The sequence below is a fragment of the Neopelma chrysocephalum genome, unplaced genomic scaffold, assembly GCF_003984885.1.
Source record: "Neopelma chrysocephalum unplaced genomic scaffold, ASM398488v2 Primary Assembly neopelma1_80b, whole genome shotgun sequence".
NCBI classification, from domain to species: Eukaryota; Metazoa; Chordata; class Aves; order Passeriformes; family Pipridae; genus Neopelma; species Neopelma chrysocephalum.
Window position 1 is genome coordinate 13237238 of NW_020897742.1, and position 26202 is coordinate 13263439.

General features: G+C 33.9%; 1 protein-coding gene across 5 annotated transcripts in view; it reads right to left on the bottom strand.

The window, feature by feature from the left end:
- Positions 1–26202, bottom strand: part of CSMD1 (CUB and Sushi multiple domains 1) — a 1127710-nt gene that overhangs the window by 17721 nt on the left and 1083787 nt on the right. For 3 of the 5 annotated variants that reach the window (XM_027690129.1, XM_027690127.1, XM_027690131.1), the window contains 11 exons: positions 24418–24606; positions 21290–21463; positions 17212–17394; positions 14831–15007; positions 13620–13799; positions 12185–12358; positions 11070–11243; positions 8577–8650; positions 4476–4587; positions 3257–3436; positions 1506–1550 (listed from right to left, as the gene is read on the bottom strand). In XM_027690129.1, the coding sequence (XP_027545930.1) occupies positions 1506–1550; positions 3257–3436; positions 4476–4587; positions 8577–8650; positions 11070–11243; positions 12185–12358; positions 13620–13799; positions 14831–15007; positions 17212–17394; positions 21290–21463; positions 24418–24606 (1662 nt within the window). Of the gene's footprint in view, positions 1–1505; positions 1551–3256; positions 3437–4475; positions 4588–8576; positions 8651–11069; positions 11244–12184; positions 12359–13619; positions 13800–14830; positions 15008–17211; positions 17395–21289; positions 21464–22275; positions 22381–24417; positions 24607–26202 lie in introns of those variants that run through there. The other 2 variants (XM_027690128.1, XM_027690132.1) reach the window with 2 other exon arrangements.

Below are 26202 nucleotides of genomic sequence, written 5' to 3' on the forward strand. Positions count from 1 at the left end.
TGATAAATCAGAACATTAACCTATTCTGTTACAAAAACTCTAGTTTAACAATATTAGCTTAATTCTGTTCAAAATAGTTAGCAGCAAATCAGATTGTACTAAAAGTCAAGATAACACAGTAAAGAAAGTGCTTTAAAATACACAGTGTTCTATACTAAAGAGAATTCACAATTTTAAAAGACAAAATAATAGTGCAGACCTTTTTTGAAAACAGCTTACAACTTTTGATTGTTAATTATTGTCATATGTAATAGTTTCCTTTTCTGCTTAGTATTATTGGCATTTGCAATCAAAAAATTTATTTTTTTAAAAAAATACTTTTCAAATAGTACTTATCAGAACTAGTTATAAGGGACGTGATACAGTATGAATTGATACTGATACTCTGCATAGTGGATATATTTGGAGACTAGGTCTGCATTTTAATTTGGCATTGAAACTTCAAAATCGGTGTGGTAGCAGAATAATGCATTCCTTAGGTGTTTGGTGAGGTGAATCCCCCAATAAATGAAGACTGTATATTAATTATAATGAATGCACATTGCATTCTGCTTTATTGTGAGTCTGCAGAAGCAAAGCATTTCAGAGGAACTCATTTATGGTTTCAACTGACACTCTCACTAACAAACTCACCAGGAAGGTTAATTATTAGCAGAAACACCTTTTCATCCCATCTACTCTACAGTCCTTCTGTGAATTGCCACAAGCATGAACCATTAATCTTATTTTCCCTGCAGCTTTGCTAAAATTCAAAATATAGAATTGCAAGCTCATTTATTTGGTGATAACTCCACTCATTTTTAAATAACTCAATAAAAACATTAGGCCTTTCATTTTCTGAAAAGCATTGAATCTAAAAGGACCTGCATTAAGGATTTCTCAGATGTATTTTTCTATTTTGTCACTGGCAGGAGGAATAGGTTAACTGCACACATGTTCACAAGGTGGCATAGGAAAGCAGAAGTAATGTTTGCCTTCTTGACACCTGCCTGGTGTCCACACAATTTCAGAAAACCCATCGTGGAGTACATGGAAAGTTTTCATTACGTGAAGGCTATCAAAATTTCTGAAGGCTTTTTTGGGGTGTTTGGTTTTTTTTTTCAATGTATTTCTTCCAACACTTGCAATGTAAAGTGCAGAACTTTGACTGAACTGAATTCCTGCAATTATAGTATACACTCATTATAAGGCTCTCCATTATAGCAATATTTCTGATATAAAACTACTAAATATGAGTTTTGTATATAAATGCTTTATTTTTTTTGCTTGACAAGAGATTTTATGCAATTTACAAAATTGGTACTATAGAAATTTAAAAAAATTCTTTGTGAAAGAATTTAATAGAATAGGTTTTACATGGCATCTGTTATTCTGAAAGACCTCAACATTAACATTCCTTGAAAATGAGTAACAAATACTTAAATATTGGAAATAATTTTATTATCCATAACAATCTAGGGTGTAAATCAATTTATTTAGATCTAAAGCTCTTCTTGTATACAAACCTGGAGTTTTAGTTATTGTTTCATTAACTTCTCTCACTCCTTTACCTACAAGTAAAAAGACAAATTATCATTTTCATGAACATATTTGTGTGGGATTTTTCTTTTTTTTTTATTTAATAGAATGGTAAAACAATGCCTGATGGATGCAATCATCTCTAATCCAATAGAGCCATATTTAAAACAGAAGTAACTGGTCTTGAATACTTTCCATGTTTAAACTATACACATACTTGCACAAAACTATCAGAAAATAATTTAGGTAAACAACAATTTTACTGTGCAAAATTGTCTGGCTACCAATTATTTTACACACTTAGGCCCAAAATTTTTATATCAGTCCCAGTGCTATAAAAGAGAGCCTTATGGAGGGGGAAAACACTATCTTTAATTATAAATAATAGTATATTATAATAGTAAAAATTGTGTTAAGTAAGATTGATGCATTTATAACACAAACCAGCAAAGGCCAGATAGCTTGATTAAGATAACAGGATCAGATGTCATGGGAAATGTTCACAACTGGCGTAATTTGCTATATTTGTGTACACTCAGGAAAGTTATGTCCATTGACCCCTGATCAAGTTCTGGACTCATATCATTTGCCACTTTATAAAGGATAATGTCCCATTGGATGATCTAGTCTTACATGTTGGTTTTTTTTCCTTTAGGAGCCAAAATTCACTAATTAGACTGATCAAGTGCTAAGAAAGCACAAATGTGTGGGTCACTCAATGAGAATTATACCTAAAAACTGTAAGCCAATAAAACAAGAAAATCCTTTTTTTAGAAACCTTTTATGTATTGTATCTTCAATAAATAAAACACCCCCCCAAAAAAACCATAAAAGGTCCTTTATCTCAAATTATTATTTATAGAGTACCATGAAAACTCATCCTTTAGGGATATAGAATAAGAAAATAAATTCTGATGCGTAGATCATACAACAATGCTGGATCAGGAAGTCTACACTTACATTAGGGAAAATTAAATATTGCTCAAACATCAAAACCATTCATCATACTTTGATATATTAGAATTAAAAATCATATTGCAAACAACTTTCCCATGGCGTCTGACTATTTTTCCTTTATTCGTATTCTAAATATAGTTTTATTTTATTTTATTTTATTTTTCTGAATTGGGAGCTTATAGCCATGTTTATTCTCATGTGAAGAGAAAATTTAGACTTCATAACTATATACTTAGATATACTCTAGCAAAGTTACACTGATGAAAATTACACTGATATAAATAAAAGAGGAATCTAGTGTAAAGATAATTTTTTTATTTTATTGTTCTTTTTTCTTTTAGAAGATTTCCTTAGACAAAAATCACACCTGCATGAATCTAAAAGCTAAGATATTAAATAATCTTTTTCATTCCTTATAGAATATCATACATTAAACACTGAATACATTGAAATACTATTTAAAACTGTGAAATAAAGATAAATGCAGTTAAGAATAATACTTTATATTGTTTAGGTTCTGTTTGCTCATTAGGGGTAAAAATATGTATGTGTGCCTGTGCATTTACACACACATATCCCATTGTCTTCCTCCATGAGTTCTAGATATTATGCTCACTTTTTGATTTCTTCACTGTTTCTTCCATAAAGTAAAAGCTGTTGTGTCATGTGTGTCTTTAAATAGTAAGTGGAAAAAATTAATCCTACTATATAAAATAAAAATGCCAGGGAAAATTAATTCCAACCAAGTAGGACCCAACAAATCACTTGAGTATTGACTTACTTTTACAAATAGGTGATTTTCCTGTCCATTTCATATCTGGTTTACATGTCCGATGCTCTGATCCACCAGCAAGAAAAAATCCTGGCTGACAGGTGTACACCAAAGTATACCCTAAAGTAGGAAGATCTATTGCTTTCACATCTACATGTGCCGGTGTTTCTGGTTGCCTGCAAGCATGAGCTGCAAAGGGATTTTTAGAGTTAGAAAAAGTGGTGGTAAGCAGTTTTCACAGGATTAGAGTAAGCAATTTGAAATAAATGCATGCCAACTTATTCCCTTTGGTTATGTAAACTCTGTATAGCTTTTAACAATGTCTAGCTATTATTTGTAAAAGAAACACTCAGAGTGTTTTATTATTGTGGGAAGATGGAAATGATACTATCACATATTTTTAAAGAATAAACCAAAATTAAATCACAGTAGCAATCAGGAAACAGTTAAAATGAAGAGAAGCACATGCCATTGTACATGGTGCAATGATTGGTGAATTATTGTACTGTCACAGCTTCAAGCATAACTTCCACTCTGTGTTCAGAAAATTAGAGTGGTTACTGTGCTAAATAAATGCATATAGATTTCTGTTGAAATAGAGGTCCCAAAAGGTTTTGTCATAGTAAAATGATTATAACAGATGTTGCTCAGTATGCTTATATCTCTGTGTCACATGGTGTTCATTTATAACAACCAAAAGATAATTTGAAATAGGATAAGAATCTAAGGTTATTCTAATGAACTACTTTTAGCTTAGGTTAGTGTAATTTACCACAATAGTTACTTGATGTCCTCCAACTCATACAGAGCTATAAATATACTAATAATTTGCATAACACTGTATAGTTTGGAAAAAAAATTATTTTTTTTGGTTTTAGTTTATGATTCACAAAATACTAGTCAACAAAATACACCCATGCATATTTCAGGTCACTTTCTGTTCTTTATTAATCCAATACATGCACGCAAAATATCCTAGATTAAATTAAAGTAGCTAATGCAGTAGGTTAATGAGGACAGACTCTTTCTGAATAAAACCAATAGAATTATTGTGAACTTCATTAAAAAACTTTAGTCTTCAAATAGGAAACAAAAACTTTTAAAAATCTGTTTTAAATAGTTTCCTGATTTTGTAGCATATAATTTATTATGAATCTCCATGTTTCCCTTTGTAACTCTTTTAAAATTGCACAGTATTTTAAGTCATTAGAATAGAAACTGGACTTACGAATGCATTCAGACTGTATGCCACTCCAGGTTAAGTTAGCAAGACAAGAACGTGTAGTAGATCCCTGAATATGATAACCTTTTCTGCATCTGAAATAAACTGTGCTCCCAACCTAAGGATCAAACCAGAATGTTAGATAGAAGAGATATCCATCACATGTAGTTAGATCTCAAGACAGTACTAAGTTAATATAGAGATTTTTTCAATAATAAAAATGTATGCTTTTCACAGTTTCTAGAGCTTAACCTTTTTCTTTTTAATGTGATGAAAAGTTTGAGCAATTTATCTTTTGTAACCTTATTTGAAAGCAATACGTGGAAAAACATTGACAAGGCTGTTCACATGGAAAAGAATGACACCTACATTTCTGCTGCTAAGTTTGTCAGTGTGACAGAAGCAAACTGAATGCCTGAGATGCCTCTCTTCTCTGTATATCACTGCATATATTTCAGTAGAACTTGACCATAAAGTCTCTTTCAAAGGCTTTTCATTTTGTGACTTGACTAAACATGGGTTAGTCAAGGAAAAAGAAAAAACTACAAGGAACTGTTTCATCTACAACTAAATGCACTAGAGAAAACTCCAGGCCATGACTTCTTACACTGCATTTGTTACTATAGACTAAGTTTCATTTGAGATGTTCAACTAGCAGAATGATGTTACGGAAAGCCTTCCTATGATCAACTGTGAAACGACCTTTCTCAGAAGAAAAGGTAAAGTAACTGAGAAAATGTTCTTTGGATTTCCACTAAGAATAGATATATGTGAAAACTAGATACAAAATTGCATGTGATAAAGAATTTTCATAACAGATGAGACAGAGATAACATGGAGATTTCAGTAAAATGCATTTATTGATGGTATTGACAAAAGTAGCCCGAATGTAACTCCTGGCCAAGTTATTTAAGGGTGGGGGGGCTGATCAGTAGAGCATTACTTTTGTTTTAAATCAAACATCTTGGCAAGAAATAATAAATAAATTTTTAAAAAGGGACAAAACTGGCATTATTGGAAGTTATATGACTTAGTAATAAAAAAACATATCACATGGAAAAATTGTATAAGTTGCAAATGAGTAGGGATTGATGCATATTAGTAAAACAGCTTGCAATTATAGAAATGCAGGTAGGTCTGTGCTGCAAATGTCATAGCAGGACTTTAATGAAAATTAAAAAGGAGCATCTTCAAAAGTGGCTAACTGCTAACCATACACTCAATTACATAAAATCTGATTACCATGATAGATGTTTAGCAAATGTAACACCATTTCTTCCTGAAGTACCTTGAGAAAATCACTAGTATTTTTAAAGGTCAAATTACTGATAAGGCTTTGTAGACTTGTCTTTCTGACTGTTTTTAAACATATTAATCTCTATCTTGCCAGGGACCCCTGGTGGCCTAGTGGTTAGCATGCAGGACTCTCACTGCTGCGACCCAGGTTCGAATCCCAGTCCCCCAGGCAGATGGAGCTCGTTAGCCCTGTAAGGCCATCCATCTATGAGAAGGTCACTCTAAACAAACCTACGTCCTGAGGACCTCACTGCCATTGTCCAAGCTTGTCCAAGCTTGCTTGGCCCCGGCAGATGAACCTTAGGATTAAAGGGTGGGCTCAGTTCAGCGTATGCTGTGTCTCACCTAAAAAATCCATTGCGCAGGCTGGAAAGGTAAAAGACCTTTCCCAAAATCTTTGTTCGCGAAGACTGGCCATTATTTATTAATCTCTATCTTGCCAAGGACATACAGCCTGTCTGTAGTGAGGACTAGAACACTGTGTGGCTGGTCTTGACTCAAAGTCATCTTCCTTGTGAAATTGACTATTCTGGCATCTGTCAGTAAGAATGATATGCAAATTTTTCCCACTGCTCCAAAAGACCAAGCAAAAAATAATGTATAAGTTCAAGGTAGTTACAGAGTTATATTGCTTTTTCATTTTACTGGCAAATGTTAAAACAAAAGCAATACACCCTTTGTATAACATTTGGATGGAAAACGTTGGGGCATTTGTAACATTCACAGCTCAGTGAAGCACAAAAGGTACAGAATGAATGAGGCAAGATAGGATCCTGGTAGGTAAGGGAAAACCCTTCAAAGGTCTGCTGGCTGTCATCACACTGTTCTATATTGATTAAAAATTGTTAAAAGCTGTTTTTTAGAAACCTGGCTCAAACCACTACAGTCATACAAACAGTATGTCCACTAATCATATATGAAAAAAACCTGGAACAATCTAGTTCACTAGTAATTAGAGAGAAGTCTACATGTTGTTACACCAGATAGTGTTCTGAAAATGAAAGCACATACTTGAGAAAGATTTAATATAGAATAGGTGAAGATTTACTATGGCCTCTGGAGGTCAATGAGAAGAGAAAATCAGCCTTCTTGTTCTACAGACTGATGCCTGCTCAGCTGGCGCTATGAAAAAATTCAGGAGCCGTTAGCTGGGGTGAGATAAGAAAGGGTTTAATTATGCCAAGGCAAATAGATGTTACACGGCATGCGCGCTGGGCTGTGCCCGGGATGTTACATTTATAACAATATCTGGCCAATCCCAAGTGTGTCCACCCTATAACTTTTGGCCTGGTCCACCCCCTGGCCTGCCTCCTGGAATTGGGTCAGGGGGCTTTTTGGGACCCCCTCTTCATCATTCTTCATCATCTTCGGGGTACAGAGAGCAGTGTCACTCAGTTCTTTGACTCTGTCCTGCGGTTTAGGCCCAGATATGAGCGTTCTCTAAACAAGACAGGCTTGCCTTGACTAAGAGACTAAACATTTTCTACTGGGTATAGGAATAGGGTTGATATGGGGAGTATGGAATGGGGTGAGAGGCTTAAGGAATGTATAAACTAAGGGGTGCTACAGGGAGGAGGGAGAAAGGGGTTTGTTTCTAAAATCCACTTCTATTACCTATAAAACTTGTAAGGCTTACAAAATTAGAAAAATAAAAAACCATTAGGGTTTAAGGCATCAGACAGTAGAACAGTGAATGGGCCAGTACAATTCTGTTATTAAAGACCATTTGTGAGGCAGACAAAAGGGGGAGAAATAAGAAAACAACCCCTGACCAAATTAGGGGCAAAGATTAAGGTTGTATTTGAAGTGAAAATGGGGACAGATAGAGGGTCAAGATGAGACAACAGAAAGGCAACTGCACCTATTGCAAGAAACAGAACCACCTTAGGGGTAAGGACACAAGATGTGGCTCAGGGAGAAGTGCCTTGGTATCTGTGAGCCAGGCAGGAGCACAAAGTGAAGAAAAGAGATGACAGCCATAGCAACGAAAGGCAGCAAAATTGCCAGAGAGAGAGGGTACCAATAAGCAAAGGAACTTACAGAAAGGACTTTTTGAAAAACAGTTCTAATAGCTTGATTGCAATGTGGAACGCAGCCCTGGGTTCAGAAATAAGCAGGAAACCCAAACAGAACATATTTTAGATTCCAATCACACATATTTATATCTGAAAAATCTATCCCATGGAGCTTATCAATCTATATAATGACTGTCGTCATTGCATCTACATTCATTTCCTCAATCACTTTTCTGCCTACCACTTGTTAAACTAATAACCTGTGAGAAATTTGTAAATTATAGAAAGGACATTCATCACAGAGAACCTGGACACAACACAGAATAATTTTATCTTCTCTGACTGAACAAAATATAACATGAATTGCTAATTTAGTAAAGCCACATGCTGACTTTTTTGTCAAGGACTACACGGCCTTTGGATCACACAGGTCTTTGGCTGTTAGGTATTTACCAACTATTCATCAATGTATGAAAGAGTTATGATCATAAAGCAAAGTAATTATATCATGCCATATCATATTAAGTAGACGATTTATAAATAGCCCTTCCTACTGACGTCTTGTAAAGGACTGAGCAAATGATATATTGCAGGGTTAGAAGATCTTTCTTTAAGCTGGATGTTTGTAAAAAACCTTGGAGCATGAGTTTTTACTAAAAAGGGAGTGGAAATTTCATAGGGTTTGCATTAGACATTTAAGCCTACAGATAATTTTTCTTATGAAATTTAATATATTTGTAATTATTAAATGCATTTTCATTTTAGAAAGCTAATTAATAATAATTAAGAAAATTACCTCATAACCTCTGGAACTATTCTGTATTCCAAAATGTGGAGTACCAGGGTCTGTACATGTATTGTGAGCAGGATCTAATGCAAAATGTGAAACACAACACATATTATTATGGTATGGAAAGAATACTCAAAAACTGTTTGCAAAGATTAAATAATTTCATCAACGTCTAGTGATGACAACAATTCAATTTTTAATGGAATGTGTGCCTTTCTTTATATTACATTAGTATTTCCAACTAAATTTCCAAGATATATTACAGTAATTTGTTTCAGTACCTTGTCATTATGTTAAAATAATTTCTGCAGGTATTTCTGGTAGTGTAGACTTTAGAGTTATGATTATTTTTTAGTAATCTTGTCCTTTTAAACCTCTTTGAATCCACAGTATGTTTCACTATTCACAATGCAGTTGGAATATATAAGGAAGTCTTTAGCTTCTTTCCATTTCAAATGAACACCTTAATGACTAAGTTGGCTTTCTAAAAAAAACTCCCAAAACCGAACAAAAAAATCAACAATGCTCCCCCCCCAAAAAAAACCCCAAACCCATAATCAGCCTGCTTTCTTATAGCAAGTAAAATAATTTTTTTTATATAATTTTTTTTCCTATGCCAACAGGAAAACAAGTTTTGAATGGAGTACTATCTCAGTTGTTGCTGAAATACATTGCCTCCATAAAAAAAGCACATGCCAACAGAATATAACTAATTGTTTGATGTTTGGTTTCATAAGTGCAATTTAAAGGCCTGAAATGATTTTTGATTCAGCAATGTCCATATTCTGATGGTGGCTTTGGGGCTGCCCAATCACATCCAAAAGTTAGACAGCACAGAACTTGATCCAGTGGATCTTTTTGTAGCATGTGATTATCTCTTGGCAACTGAGTCTGCTTTGGTGCTGTCACTGAATTACGAAGAACACAGCTTGGGACTCTATTTCATCCGTAACAAGTTTTAGTTTTCTGTAGAGGGAAAATTGAACTTATCACTTCCAATAATGTGATATATCATTCCACTCTTTGCCAACTCCCATTTTCAATATTGACCATCAGTAGAGCACAAAAATTCAACTGGACTCATATTTACCAAGGGCTTCAAAAGTTAGATGGATGTTGACCTAACGTGAAAGAATAAAAAGCAAACATGCTCCTGACCTTGAGCTACTTGAAAAGCTCAAGAACTTTTTACAAATTATCAACAGTTGAAATGCTATTGCTAATAGTAGACACATGAAGCTGAATTGACTTTTTAAGATACGTCTCATCTGAAGAAAGAGTGATGATAAAAAGGAGGACTTCTCAAAGTATTTTAAGGAAATTATCGATATCCAGAAATAGAAAAGCTTGCACCAAATGGTACTCTTAGGTGTCATTCTAGGTATTGTTCACAGTTCTTAACTTTCAAATTGCTTAGAAATTAAAACTGTAAATATTTTAGATTACATAATATTTTCCTTTTACAGTAACATAAAAACTATGATGTAAAATAAAAACTTATATCTTTGATGCGGTTCTTTCCATATGCTTCTATATTGTGGTATATAAAGTATAAACAGAAATGTCATTAGGACATTTTCAAATTTGATTCTTTTCAGTAGACCTGAAATTTAGCTTTTGGAAAACTTCTCGTCTCTGTTAAAAAACATATGTGTAAGATCATTGCCCAGTTTAGAAAAACTAAGGACAGCAGAAGTTTTGAATTCATATAACATAATTCTGTTGACTGTTAATGTCTTCATTTAAAAATACAGCCTGCTTTCAATAACCATACTTACCACCTTTTCCCAGAGTGCCCACCCCAGCTCTTTTACATAGCCAGTATCTTAGCTGCAACAAAGTATATAAATGGGATACAATCTACATCTGAATGTGAGTGTTTAGAAATATCGAAGATGATTTTTTATTATAACACCAAAATAATTTTCTCTAGCAAGTGACCCCAAGTTGGATCAAATTCCGGTGTCAGTGGGAGTTAAAGGTGTCCTGCATTTCTCTCAGTCTTAGTATGTAACATGCTAAAAGCATACCAGTTGCACATCAGTCAATGAGAAACAGAGTATGTGGGTGTTCATCAGAATTTCAAAAGATCAGAGATATACAAGCCAATCTCACAAAGTCCAAAATGCTTTTTTATTTAGGATTGATTCCGAAAAATGCCTTGAACTCTCCAGTGACAAAAAGTGGTCTTTAACCTGCCATAGTCTTCTGCATATCTAAGAGATTCAAAAAATAGACAGAACAAATTTATGCATTTGCACATATTGACATTCTGCATTTCCAGCAGACAAGCAATTATGTGAATTTACAAATTGCTTCATATGTGATTGTGTTTATCCTAAAATTTTAATACTCAAAATATAACCTTATTTACTAGTTCTTTTTATATTACACAGATTTTTTTCTATATTTGGATAGCTCATTTCTAGATTTATGATCATGTAGTAGTTTATCGGGAATATTCTCAGTAGAAACAGCATAAGTAGTGGTAGTTATTACCAATGCATGTTGGCTGAATTCCACTCCAAGTACCATCTGCTTGACAGAATCTTCTTGAAGAGCCTATCAAAATAAAAGGGGGTCTGCACTGAAAGCTAACTTCAGATCTGTAGGTGAAACTTTTTCCATTGAGGCGTCCTTCCGCGGGAGTACCAGGGTCACCACAAAACACAGCTAATAAAAAAGGAAAGAAAGAAAAAGAGTTATTAAAAACTGCACAATCTTTAACTAAAGTATTCTACCTTGTTTTATGTGCAAGTCAGGAATACTTAATATGAGTGCAAATGTTATGTTCATTTATCTGTGTAGGATTGTAGCTCTGATAAATTCTTGACAACAATTTAAAATTAATTGTCAGTGTTATAGGTATTGTAAGTATAAAACTTAACCCGGAAAAATAGACCTTTTAATTGAGACACTTAAATGCTGATTAGATTTGGATGACAAAATACTCCCAAAGTAGAAAATGCTATATTGCAATGCTTCAAAATATAACCAGTTTTCACATCAGTCACCCTCAGATGAGTAGGCTGGAAATTTTTGCCCTAGTTAGATAAAATCATAATTGTTTATCAGAGTCCTGACAAGATTTCAAGCTCTGAAGAAGATGGATTGACAGATTTAGAAGACGCTGAAAAACAAATACAAGCAAGATATGAGGGTGTGTACTCGCCTTCAGAAAGAAAAAATTGTTTAGAAAGGAGTGCAAGGCTATGAGCTTAAGGGTTAGCATCCTTGTTTTCATCTGTCAATAGAAATGGAAACAGGGAAGAAAAAAAAGGAAAAATGTAAGGGAATATTTCAATCATGCTCACCACAAGTCAAATTCAGAATATCTGAAAGGATTATCAATAAGGCAAATGTTGATGGTTCCAATTAGGTAAAAAGAGATGGAGGTGAGTTTCAGGGAAAGGAAGAAGACTGTGACCTTAAATAGGTACAGCCACTGAATTTCAAAAGTAAGCTTTTTGGTAGAAGGAGGGAGAATCCTGCCGTAATTCATATATTACCTGATGTAGCTGAGTCCTTTTTAAACTGTGATTCTGTGACTGTAGCACAAGACAACTGATTGTAGCTTTGGTGAAGCCCAACATAACTGTACCCTGAAAACTTACGCAAACATTGTGGGATGTCTCCCTGCCAAATTCCTCGCCCTTCACAGGAGAGAATAGCTGTGTTAGACAGCTGATAGCCTTCTGCACAGCTGTAACTCACACTGGCACCCCAGCGATAATCAGATCCTTCCACTTTCCCATAGAGCACTGTTGGAGGGGGGCCACAAGTAATAGCTGTGTCAGAAAATAAAATTTATAATTTTAAGATTCTACAGGATTTAGAAAAATGCAATATAATACATACTCATACTTTTGAAACTAAAAAAGATATTTCAGGCTATTCTGTTCCAACAAAGCATACCTGTGTTGACAAAGCAGCCTGTAATAGACAGAAAACCAATTTTAATACAAATATACAACCATTGGGTCTAGAAAGTCTCTGAGCGGTAGGTTGCTAGAAGCCAAAAGAGTACATAGCTTATGCAGTTATGAATTTTTTCCCTACATACCCATTACTGATTATTTTTGGCAACAGGTTACTGAGCTAGGTAAAATTCTAAATATTTACATTTTCTTTTAACGTAATTTTGCAGCACTATTTAATATGATTTTGTTCATTCACCTGCTCATTTCCTAAGGCTTTCAGCACACAATGGTAATTAACTTTATTGGTAATTAGTGGCTAAGAGCCTTAGAAATTATCTGTTTTCCATCTTCTGATAAGAGTGCCCAAAATGATGAAATCTAGAATGACTAGGTTTACATTTTCATATAATTTCTTTTAACAAAGAGCACAACCATAAAATCACTCAGCCAGTGATTTTTACAACAGAAATGCAGTCAGCTGAATACATACACCAAAATTTAATTAGTAGGCTAGACTTAAATATTACATTGAAGTACTGGAAGGTGAGTTGGTAATCTAGGCCTTTTATAAGCAGAAGATGCCCTAGGCTGTTAAATTTACTCCCTGGGCTGCTATAGTAGCGCTAACAATTTTCACCAGGCTGCTTTATTTGCCTTTCAGCCTCATCCCCACTATGACCTTCCTGTTAGCACTTGTAATTAGCTATGTGGGAAGCATATTTTTGGCTGTTTAGGACGACTACACTACTTACAACAAGGGAATGTTTTACAGAAAGTTTGGTTTGCAGAATTTTGTCCATCTGATCCAAGATAAAAGGGCCCAAAAAGGAAAATGGGTTCTTCATTCACTCCTTTTTAAATTGAGTGCTCTGACAATCTTCGTTGGACACTGATTTGTTTGTACTGTAGTTATTAATGTCACTATTTTGACTGATAATATACCACAGTATATGTGCAAAATAAATACAAATTCTACATAAATACTTGTCTAAGTATTTTAATTGTATTTGAACAGTAAAGTCCCAGAGAACATTTGAGAATTTTTTTTCATAAATAAAGACACTAATTAGTGAATTTCACCTGTAGTGTCAAAACAGCATTTGTAAACTATGTAAATTCAAAAGTTCACCTTTGCAAACCGGTTTACTCTGGTTCCAAGTGCTGTCTTTTACACAACGCATGGTAGATGAACTTGGAGGCTCCATCAAGTATCCTGGATTGCACTGATAGCTGACTGTCTTATTAAAGGTGAAATCATTTCCAAACTGAATGCCATTTGCTAATGCACCTGGATCTCCACAGTTGATCACTAGTGAGGAAAACAAAAAAAAGGGATTTTTTTAAATAAACGTTGAACCATGTGTACATTGAATCATGTATACCTAAAGTCTTTTTTTAGTGTACAAAACAAGAACAATTCTGATCAACATATTTCACACAAAAATAAAAACTTAATCTCTAATTTTTATCTAGAAAGTTATCTTTCTCTGGCATTTCAATAGCATGGCCAAATATTGTTTTCCTTTAACAGTAGCCTACTCTGGTGTGCTCTACTGCTACTGCAGTCTGTTAGTGATAGTTTAGATAGTTTTGACAGGACTTTTTCTTCCTTCATACTGGTATCTTTGTCACATTATGCCTAGTGGTGGTGGTGCAATGCAATTCAAGCAGTTATGAAATTCCTTTTCTTTTTCTTCTTTTTTTTTCTTTTTTATGTTTATGACTGTACTGATGTACTGTGAGTCTGGCTTTGTCAGTGAGGCCACTAGCCCTGCTTGCCTTGTAGCATTCCTCTGGTCTCCACTCACTTTCCCTGATGGAATAGCCCAGTCTTGCTGCTCCCTGATTCTTGGTCCTTAGCAGGGTGGTGATTGATCAACTCTGACTCATTTGGCTTACAGTAAAAACTGTCATAGTAATGTATCCAATTACACAAAATCTAATTTAGAAGTACCAGAACTTCATCCTCTGAACCTTCATAAACCACAAGGATAAAAAAGGAAAAAAAAAAGCTAGCAGAAACTATTGAGGAACACCTAAGTAAAATATTATTCTAAAAAATTATACTATATTATGGTTATATTATAGTTATATTATCAATTTTGACACTCATCAGGTAAACAAATACAATAAAGTTACCTATGTAGCCATCTTAAAAAGATATTTTGGAAACATTTAGCATGTATTAAAAGGGTATGTACCTTGAGATACATAAAAATATTCATATATTACAAGATGTGGAAAAATGTGTTACACTATCCATCAAAACAATAGTGTTCAGTAGGAAGGCTGGATGACTTATTACATTAAAACTTTAGAAGGAGAAAGTTTCTTTCTGACCTGTGCAGTCTGGAGCAGTGCCAGTCCATGTCCCATTAGCAGTACAATGTCTAGTAGTTAGCCCTGAAGTTTTATAACCTTCCCAGCAGGCATAAATGACTGAACTGGAGAATAATATTCCATCAGTGTATATTATCATACCATTGGCTGGGGTGCCAGGGTTCCCACAAGATACAGCTGCAAAGAAAAGATTAAAAAAAAAATCAATATTTCAATGAGAGGTGACTAACTGGGAAAAAAAAGCAAACAAGAACAACTAGGTTAATAGTTCATCTTTAAAAAAAGCATAGCAAGTTTTACTAGGAAAATATTTAATAGGTATATTCTTGAATGAATAATTTCTGTTTCTTAATATTATCACTTTACTTGCATTTGTTTCAATTGCTTTTTTTTCAATTGCTGGTTCAGTTAGTTTGCCCTGCTCGGTCTACTCCACTCAATACAGTCACTGGAGAGAATAAAGATTCAGGACTTTCTGACAGACCTGTACCTCTGTTTTGCCTTTGGGCACATTTTTGTATTCCCTTCCTGTCTTCTGGTATCTCCTCTTTCAATTGTAAACATGCATAAATAGTAAATTGTGGTCTTCTTGTCCATTTCTTTTTTAAATCAAGAAATGAACAGGCATTCTGTATTGGCTTCCGCATCTTTTTGGCATCTGTAGCTATACTTTAAGGCAATAATTATGTTTCAGCTTCATATATCTGAAATTTGACAGTAGTTTACCTTGGTTAGTTTGATTACATATTGAGTTTTTGGGGAGGCTTACTGGTGTGTTTTTTCTTCCAGTGGACCAGATAGTCATGAGAAGGATTTCGTTTTTTGTTTTGAAATTTTTGAACAACATTTCTAACAACTCTGCTCTTGTGAGACCCCAGCTGGAGTACTATGTCCAGCTCTGGGCTCCCCAGCACAAGAAAGACTTGGACCTGCTGCATGTCCACCAGCTGAATGTCACGGAGCATAACAGTTATAATCTAATAGTTAGAATGTAATACTTATATATTTTATGATTGATTAAAATAAAAATGATTTACCAATTAAAAATTATCCTATCACTTATGTTTGGAATGATACCTAAATGCCTTTGTCTTAAGACAAAGACTTAATCACTTTTTATTTATAAGAGTGTCAAATAGTGAAGAGAAAAATTCAGTAGGTTGCAACTTGTAGGAATGAAAAGGTATTCTCCTAATCTCATCCTTATACTAAACAGGAAATAATTGAAGGACTATAGAAAGAAAGGGGCTTTCTTCTTTGGTTTGGTTTTGTTTTCGTTTTTTTTCTGAAAATTGAAGGGTGAAGCAAACAATATAAAGAAAGGGCAGAAAAAAAACAGGATTTCAAACACTGATAATTGCTACTGGCTTCTGCTGTCCTACTATACTTAATGTCTTCATGCAAGGGAATTAGAAAGAATTTTGCAAAACTTCAATTTTTGCTGAAAATACGGATCCAAATACTAGTCCTGTGCATGCTGCCATTTTCGTACAGTTATGATGATATCTGCACTGACAGAAGATTAGTCTGTGCTGAAGAATATGATAAAAGGACAATTATTAAGTGAGGCTACTGTGATAAAATGCCTAGGTGAAAAAATAAATGAGTTTGTTAGAAAGATTTTGTCCAATCTTTCATTTTATCGTTTTAGTTTAGGAGAAAATAGATACTACAGAATTCATCAACTCCAATGAATTAGATATGTAACTTTTCAAACATTCTTAGAAAGCAAGAAGTCATTATAAAACTGAATTTAAAGTCTTCTATTCCTGCTTTCTGATTCTGAATGCACAATAAAAAATTAAAAATTCTTTATTATGTTTTTATCTTATTTTAAAATGTGATTTTCAGAAATTCTCTGTCGCATTTCCTCTAAAAAAGAGGTAGCATAAAAATATCTCATTAAAAATTAGTTTAACTTGTGTGGAGAAATATACCTTAATTTACACTTAGTTAAGAATACAATTTTATTTTATAATTTGTTTAGTACTTGATGCACAGATATTGCAAAGAAAGAGAAGATGAAAGTATTTTATTGCTATAAAGCAGATGACAGATTTATTTATCACTCCATTTTCATATCTTCAATCAAAAGCATTCGTTTAATCTTACATTTAACTCTGGTATCTATTATCTATTTTCAGGCTCAATATTGTTTAACTGAAATTATTGTCTCACAAACTTCTTATATATTCCAAAACTTTACAGTTTGGATTTAGGTTTTCAAGCAAAAAAATGAACTGCTGGCAAACTTTTTTATATTACCTATCCACAAAGCATTATGAAAGCATATTTCGGTGGAATTTTTTTTCAATCAAAGAATAAAAAGTCAGTAAATGTCATTCACTGGTGTGATAAATACCAGTGGTATCAATACCTACCTTCACATACAGGCTGTATACCTGACCAGGAACCATTAAGCAGGCATGTTCGCTCTGCAGATCCTCTCAGCTGATAACCCATTTCGCATGAGAAACGTAGCAGACTTTTTATTTTGAACTCATCTCCTAATCTAGACCCATGAGCTGGTACTCCTGGATCATCACAATAACCAGGATTATTTCCTGTAAAACACATCATAATAGAATTATTGTCAGAGACATTATATGCAAATGCAGCAGCAGGGACAATACTCTCTTGTGAACAGTACTACTAACTGCATTGTTTCCGTTATAATCAATCCCTTTTTTTCTAGTATAAGGATGTGAAACAAAAGCCAAATTACATGTCTTTTTTACCCTACTTCTTATCTCAGACCAATACAGACCTAAACATGGAAGGTCATATAAATAAAAGATGTGAACATGGGAAGCACCTCTGTCACTTTTTGTCAGTTCAACAAATTTGTTGTCTTTTTGACAGAAATTATATTTCCTACACAATGTATTTTACTGTTCAACTTCTGTCCTAGTAATAACTCCTAATAACAACAATTAGATAATAGCATGAGTGAAGAGAACCATATTCAAGTTTCTTAAGAAATGCATTTGAAACACATATATCCACACTGGCACCTGTTCCTCTGCACCTGTCAAGAATGAAAAGGACACCTCGTAACTATTCTTATCCTTTAAATTTCTATGTAGATATTGGCTACAAATTAAGAAGAGAAATAAGGTGCTGCAAGACAGACTTTTTAAAGATGTCTTCATGGGTCTAATGAACCAGCCAACTACCATATCGCATAAAGTGGCTGCTACAGGAAATGATATACAACATGGTTAACAAAGCACGGTCTCAGTATCAACAATTTATTATATATTTTGGCCTAAAATTGTATATCTCCTAAATGCCTTTGTGTCTAAATTGTAGTTCATAGTAACATTATCCTTTTTTCTCCATTTTTAAATTATATGTCTAGACTCAAATTCTATTGAAACTATGGGGTTTGTGTTTTGGTTTTGGGTTGTTTTTTTTTTTCCAAAATCTATGTAAATAATTTAATAGGTTCAAGTCTGTATATTCTTACATAGGTTTTTCATCAAGGGCACCCCTCTCATATGAAGGACAAAATCACGAACAAGGGAATAACCACAGCAAATCTTTGAGTACACTCAAATATTTAATTAAAAAACTAAAATTTTCTAAAGTCAGAAAATATGATTATGTGTGCATTATAAGGTTTTAATTATAGCAAATATGAGTGGATACAATCATACTTTCTCATAAAAGGAGGCCAAGACACCCTTCCTGAATTCAAGGCTAACTTGTGGTCTTTGATTGTGTCAACTTTGTTTAGTGCTAGGTTCTTCTAGAATAGACTGTTCTTGTTACTCTGCCCTACAGCATTTGGACCCAGATTTCCTGGTCTAAATACATGCTTGTAAACAGTGTGAGTGTCTTGAAGTCAGCTGGTATATTCTGTCCACATCTATATGGTAAAACTCACTTTCCAAGACATGGTGGCTGTATCCAAACTGATTGTTGACAATAATCTCTGGCACACACAAACTTGTGAAGTATTTGCACATTGTTTGAAGGGCTGCTAGAGCTGAAAATATTCTGGGAACAATTCTAAGAGTCTAATGGTCCCAGTGATCAAGTATTAGCTTCTATGACTTGTGCCCTGGCACCCGTTAAAGCAGCAGCCCAGATGTGGCCTCTGGATGCTGTCTTCTTCCACTTACTCTAAGACATTACTATTTCACAGACATTTCTGTCTGCTTAAAATGTGTGAAATAAAATGGGGACTGTGATTCAGGCTACCACTGTGGCATGTTGACAGCATTTACGACTATGTGGCACTACTTTGGCTTGTGAATGGAAGGAATTGTTCAGGACAGAATGATCTATGATTCTGAAAATCTAATGATGTCAGTTTGCTTTGGGACTTTGCTGAGGGAATTATTGCAAATGAATAACTATAGATTTATTTTTTTCTGGGACACACCTAGTGTTGACTTGGAGAAAATTTGAACTGGGACCAGGCAATTTTATAATCCAAGGGTATAGACAAAGGTAGTTACAGTATTATGAAGGTCTAGACCCTTTTTTATTCAGCAATGTAGAAGGCTACATATCCATTATTGAAAAATGAGTGTGAGTCATCTTAAACAACAATCTCAACTATTGCTTAATTCATAAGATACAAACAGGTGACAACAAACCCTGAGATCATATTTATACCATCATAGAACCATCATGCATTCAAACATATATTAATACCTCATAAAGAATAAATCCCAGAAACAGACTACAGGTTCTAAACATGTACAAAACCAATTAGAGTTCTCAGCCATCCTGGGCACAATCATTCTTTCACTGACATTATGACAACAAATTATTCATATTGGATTTTGATGGAGTCATCTCCTGAATATCAAACACAGAAAATGTAGTTATTTTTATAATTCTAAATACCTTCGAGAAATGAGACACTTTTTAGAGTTTTCTTTGGCTGCTTTTTAGATAGTTTTTCTTTGTTTTGTTTTGGTTTTTTTTAATTGAGCTAATAGAGATAGATTTTCATTTTCCTAGGGAATCCCCTTGTCAAGATGGTGTCCCATCATGTTTAAACTTAGAAAATTCAATTCTGCATCAGTAACAATATTTTAGTTACACTAGATATATTTTCCCCACCCTAGGAGATGAGTATCATGGTCCTTCATGTTTTCCAAATCTATGAGTCTATAAAAATACTATCATATTTGTGACTGATAACTAAAGAGCCTCAATTATTAGCCATTAAAATTTCCTTCCACCAGCATGAGAATTTTCCTTGTGATAAGAAATGTTGGATAACAGCACTAGAGGGCTCTGACCTTAAAAATTTTGAAGTCTTGGTGCAATTTTAGATCTGGCATATTATGTCGGATAAGAAGGTGTAAGTGACATAAATGTGGGCTTAAGACAAGCATGAAAAGGCTTGTGTGAAAACTATATGAATGTCCTGCAGAGATTCCTTTCAGGTCTAGGCATAGATACTATGAGATCCAGCAGTGTGAGAAGACTCTATACTATTTCCTTCTCAAGCAGCATAGAACAGAAAAGAAATACTGGTGATTTAAATTCACTTCCTTTTCCCAATATTTCAAATTCTGCTCACCATCCTTCCAGAATCAGCTCATAAATGGACCTTTTTCTATGAACACTTATTTAGAGCTTTTTCAAAGTACTGAATTGAAATACACCTATTAAATAGGTGTAACCTCTTTAAATCAGGTCAAATCTGAATTGAACCACATTGAATTGGATCAGCCCAACAGTGGGCATGTCCAAGAGTTCAAAGGGAATTCTAAGTAAATTGTATAATGAATAACTATGAACAATTTTCTCACTAGGAAATTTTCTTCTTAAATCAGTCAGGTATTTGTTTTCTTATATATTGAAGCATGTAGACTTGTTTCCCTTACAAAACCTATTAACACGCTTTGGATGTCCTTAGTAGCCAATGCTTACCTGAGGTCATCACTTCAACAAAACTGTGAAATGGTTTATGTCTTCTACTAAATTTGCATAGTCTGGGGGAGAATAAACTGTTCCTGTACTTCCTGACAGCACCAAGAACATGCCAGACATTTATAGTATTTGCACATTGCGACACTAATAAAGTATACTTCTGTAAGTAAAAAGAGGAGCAATATGTATGAAGTTTACCATTAGTATCTTTGCTGTGGAGGTTTTTATTCACCATTTTCTGATGTAACAAGCTTTGTTTACACAAAACAGCTTTCATAAAAATAAAATTTAACACATCCATCCTTTTTAATCAAAACTCAACCTGGTTTTAAGTACTGTTTTACATGTTCTATACACTGCAGCACATAAAGACAGCATCTAGCTAAGGAGCGAATTTGTGAAGTAATGACAAAGAGAATGAGACTATGATATAGCTGAGTGGCCATTGGTGAAATTAAAATACACTTGGAAAATAAATGTCTGACTGTAGCTAAAAACATGTGTGAGAAAAGCTTTATTTGTGTGACAAGGTGACATTCAGATAATGGTTGGTACATGTACCTGAACAGTGAGGGAGGGTCCCACTCCAGTGGCTATCTTCTTGGCACTCCCTTGTAGAATTTCCTATGAGCCTTCGACCCGCTGTGCAAGAATAGTGTACTATGGAGCCATATGTAAATTTGTCTCCTGAAAGAACTGCATTTGCAGGTACCCCAGGATGTCCACAAGAAATGGCTAACAAAGGAAAGAGCACAATATCATGGTTTCATGGCACAGAAAAAGAACTGGGCATTTGTAAGGTTAAACACAAAGTTTCATGGAAAATTTCATATAAGACTAACCCATCCAGTTCAGACTTTCTCTGAAAATATAGAGCTCTCTTTCCTCATTCATTCCTGTCCTTTCCTACAAATAGTACACATTATTTCAGTTACGGTTAGGAAAGAATGAACCAAATACAGTTAATGTTGCAATATGCTAACATATTACAGATATGATAATGGTAAGTAGCTCTATCATATCTATAAAATAACTAGATACAGTTTAAGCGGCATAGTGAAATATAATATTCTGTAGTATTACTATAGCAATGTGTTGCACTAGACAGAGCAAGAGGAAAATGAATTACTGAACATTTTTGTAATTTTTTAATCATATTTATGGTTAAGTTAAATATGTACCTTTTGTTTGAGAAAAAAATCAGATAAACAGTTTTGGTACATAATAACTAGCAAACAAGGAGTTCAGATCTGTTATATGAGGAAACATAAGTCATCTTAAAGTGGACAAGAAATAATATTCTTAATGCCTTTTGTATAAAAATTAGGTCATCCAATAAAGAAAGAAATAGCAAAGAAAAATTTTGCATAAATTTAGTAAACAGTCACATGAACAGGCAGTATTTAAATAGACCATTTGAACTTTAGCAGCTTGATAAGTTACGTGAAAGAATTATCTATGATTAAAATATCTTTTTAGGAAAAAAAACCTATTTTTTTGATGACTATTTCTGACAGATATCAAAATTTTCTCTGTTATACCAGATCCCATGATAATGTCAATCTGATTGCACAATGGATTTCTGCCAAGGTTTGTGGTCCTGACCAGTGCTGTGTGTTTCTCTTGTTTTCCTTGAATTGGCTTAAGTGTTCCTGTAGCAAATGGTAAGCCAAATCAGGAAACTGGTCTGGCTGAACAGTACTCCCACAATAAAAAACAGTGTTTCATTTTCAGCCAGATCAGTTACCTTAATGAGCTTACTTCAGTAACATGGAAATGAGAGTCCTGCCACAATTCTGGAAGGAGCTGCAGTGAGTGATCAGATTTTATGGAATAAAACCACACATAGGTAACCTTAATGTGGGTTTATAATGATTTGTGGCGAGTAGCATGAATTTTTTTCCCAAATTATGAGGAAGAAAAGAAGGATTCATTTTTAAGCAATGACACATGTGGTTATTGCCTTATACATAAAAGAGCAATGTCAGAAATTTCCATTTGTTTACTCTTGAACTAGAATTGTTCATGGTAAACTGTGTCTACTTTGGGTTCAAAACTTATCTCAACTGCCTCTCCAAGCACTGTGCCCTATCACCAAAATCAATCTTGAAAAAATCACACCTGAAAAAAAGAGATTATCACTGATAACTTTTGAAAACCACATCTCTCTTATAGTACTTGAAAAACCTCTGAGTGACTTAATCTGTGAATAGATAAACAGATTTTTCTCTCACCAAGGGCCCTAATCATTTCATTGAATTTTCCTTAGAGGAAAGAAATTTAATTTGTCCCAGTGATACTTAGGGTTCAGATGGTGTTTCAGCCCACCAACAGCAAAGTAGCAAGAGTTAATCTGGTAGGTGATTGAGGGATACAGGCACCTCCCAGGCTCATTTGAAAGTTCCTATGGACTTGATCAACAGTCCCAGAGAAAGGTCATGAATTCCTATTCTAAGAGGATGGATACTTATGATTTTTCTTGAGCTCTGTCTAAAGCAGAAAGTCATATAAATGCTATCAAACTTCCTAAACACTTGATGTGGAAAGATGGGTAGATATTCTAAGTGATTTAGATACTCCATCCTCTTTTGCCCCTCGCATAAGGAGCATCTCTTCACACTGAAACTCCAATCTTGGAAGTAGGAAGGAATCACTGACAGATTTGGGCCATGGATTTTCAAAATGGTTTTTCTAAGATACAAAAAGTGAGGAATATGCATCCATCAGTCAAATGTTCTTGCCAAGTGAAAAATGTATACAGCTTTTTTGTATTTAAAATACTGTATTTTGCCTAATTATTTTACTATTGAAATGTGAATAAACCCATTTTTTCAGGTTATAGCTCTTATTCACAGATATTGAAAGTGTAGATTTTTGTGAAAAACTAAAACAAAACTGCTTAGGTCATGTGAATATTAGATACATAATAGTACGAAGACCAAGCATAACAAAGAAATAAATTCACTAACCTGGTAACATTTATTGCTCAGGTATAATTCCATAAAAAAAGTAATTTTAGTAAAAAATCACAATTTGTAAAGCAAAAACTTTAAAATAATCTGATGTGTTTCACATTAAAGTATACTTCAATTTCATTTATTATTTCCTATAATTGCATTGTAAATCAGAAATCATGTCAGCATATTAATAGTGACCAGAGAAGAAAAATATCTCATTGGAAATTAAAGTCAGCCAAACTGTTATTCTTTAAAGATCTGCAGCTCACTGAATTGATTATAGGAAACACCAGAAAATTTCCTCCCTCTCTGAGGAAAAAGTGATGGAGGAAGTATGAAGTGATGTTATAAAAAGACTCTCTTGAGCAAAATTTTTCTACACAACATTTCACAGATTTGTTCTCACACATACACTTCAACACACAAATAATAATTTTAGATTTCCCTAGCTGTTTTCAGATATCTTAACAATTCACCAAAAAGGGAAATTAATGTTAACTTTCTGGCATTAGAAATAATATTTCCGCAGTTCCCTGTAAACACATTTTTAATAATGGCAAGTTGCATGATATCTTATCTTAATGTTTTCTTAGTGAGACAGACAATTTGCAATATGTTGATCCTAAAGTTCAATTTTGCTCTTCAACAGATGGTTACACTTTTTTTTTTGTCTATCATGATTTTAAATCATGCAGCACTCTTTAATACTAATCCAACTGAACGAATACTTACACAAACACTTTGGTAATGATCTATCCCATAATCCATTAGCTTTACAGGTCAGTGCAGATGAGCCCAACAGATAAAAGCCCTTCTTGCAATGGTATGCCACACTTGTTCCATATTTGAAACTTTCAGGATAATTCTGCTGTCCATGCCGAATTGCATTTTCCACAAAGCCAGGATCAGAACAGTTCACCACTGTAGAACAAATAGTATTCAGTATTGATGCATAAGAGCAATATTATAAGTGTAACAATTATTTTCATTACTTCATTAGCAGCTCATGACTGTGGTCCATATGATATCCTTTGTGGGTTTTATTTGGCTTAAATATCAGATATGTTGACTCTAAGTAAATCTTTCGATTTTTTTGCTTTGAAAGTAATACTACGATTTTACTCCAGTACTTGTAATAGTCTCAGACATACAAGTTCAAAGATAAAAGAGAAATTGGAAGAATATTTTAGCATTCTCTTGGTAGGATTAGTTTGATCTTCTATGTAATTTTATGTGAATGAACCCAAATTAAATGCAAATCAGTATATAGTTTAAATAACATTTTAACATTTTCTTTTTTAATTTCCTGTAATTAAAAAATTGTTTTCAAGATTAACAAGAACATTTTCTGCTATTAATGTGTAGAAAAAGGAAGATGGTGAAAAATCAAATATTTGATAGTGGAGCAGAAGTGAGGGTAAGCACAAGAAAGCATGAAGTAATTTTTTCAGATAGCAGTTAAAAACATAAAAAATTATGGATTTTTATCATAGCTGTTTAGTTTTTATATAAGGTATATCTAACCTCCCCAGCCATTTGTTTTATACTCTGTTGTGAACACAGAATCATAGAATCATTTAATAGTTTGGGTTGGTGTAGCAATCCAAAATTTGGATACCAGAAAAAGAATCTGCTGGGCCTCAGCAGAAAGCTTTTGCTGGGGAAAAACCCTCTTCATTGACCTCATCTCTGTCGATATTTCCTGCCTTCTCCAGCAGGATGTGAAGAGACTTTTTGCATGATGTTATCACATGTCCTATTGTATCTGTTCCTCCCTGCATAATCCTGTCTCAAGAGATGTGAATATCTTTCCCCCATGTAAATCCCCAAGATAACTCGTTTTTCCCCACAAGGTAATTCCTAAGACCCCAAAAAGTGTAACTTCGGTTTTCCCCTTACCTCATCTTCTGAAACCCCTACTTGTAATAAGTTCAACCCCCCGGTTGAATATGTAAACCCCAGACCCTTAAAATATCTGCTTGTAAATCCAATAAAGGACTCTATTTTTTGCCCCCATAACTGGGATCTTGTTAGCTTTATTGACTTGCCATTGGTTGGAATGGACCTTTGCAAACACCAAATTTTGCTGTCTGTTAATCTCAAAACTATCTAAGGAGTTACAAATGCATACTCCACCTCTCATCTGTCTTCAATCTAAAGACAATGGTATAAATAAATAATAATAATAATAAAGACTTAGAATACTATTAGTATAACAAATTAAAGCTCATCAAACAGTGATAAGAATCTACCTTTCGAGTATATAATCTATTTAAAATAAATTTTCATGAAAAACAAATCAGTGGAGAAAAATATCAGATAACATTATCATTTTAGATGTAAGACATACAGAGTCACTAATAAACTGTTTTTTACTCCTAAATCATATTTTTTCAAAATGTTAATTTTTATCATACATAAAATTTAAATTTGTTGATTAGATAATACACTAGAACAAGGCAGCTTTTGCAAAAGTTCATTCATTCAATCAGCTAAAAAGAATCATGATTTTAAATA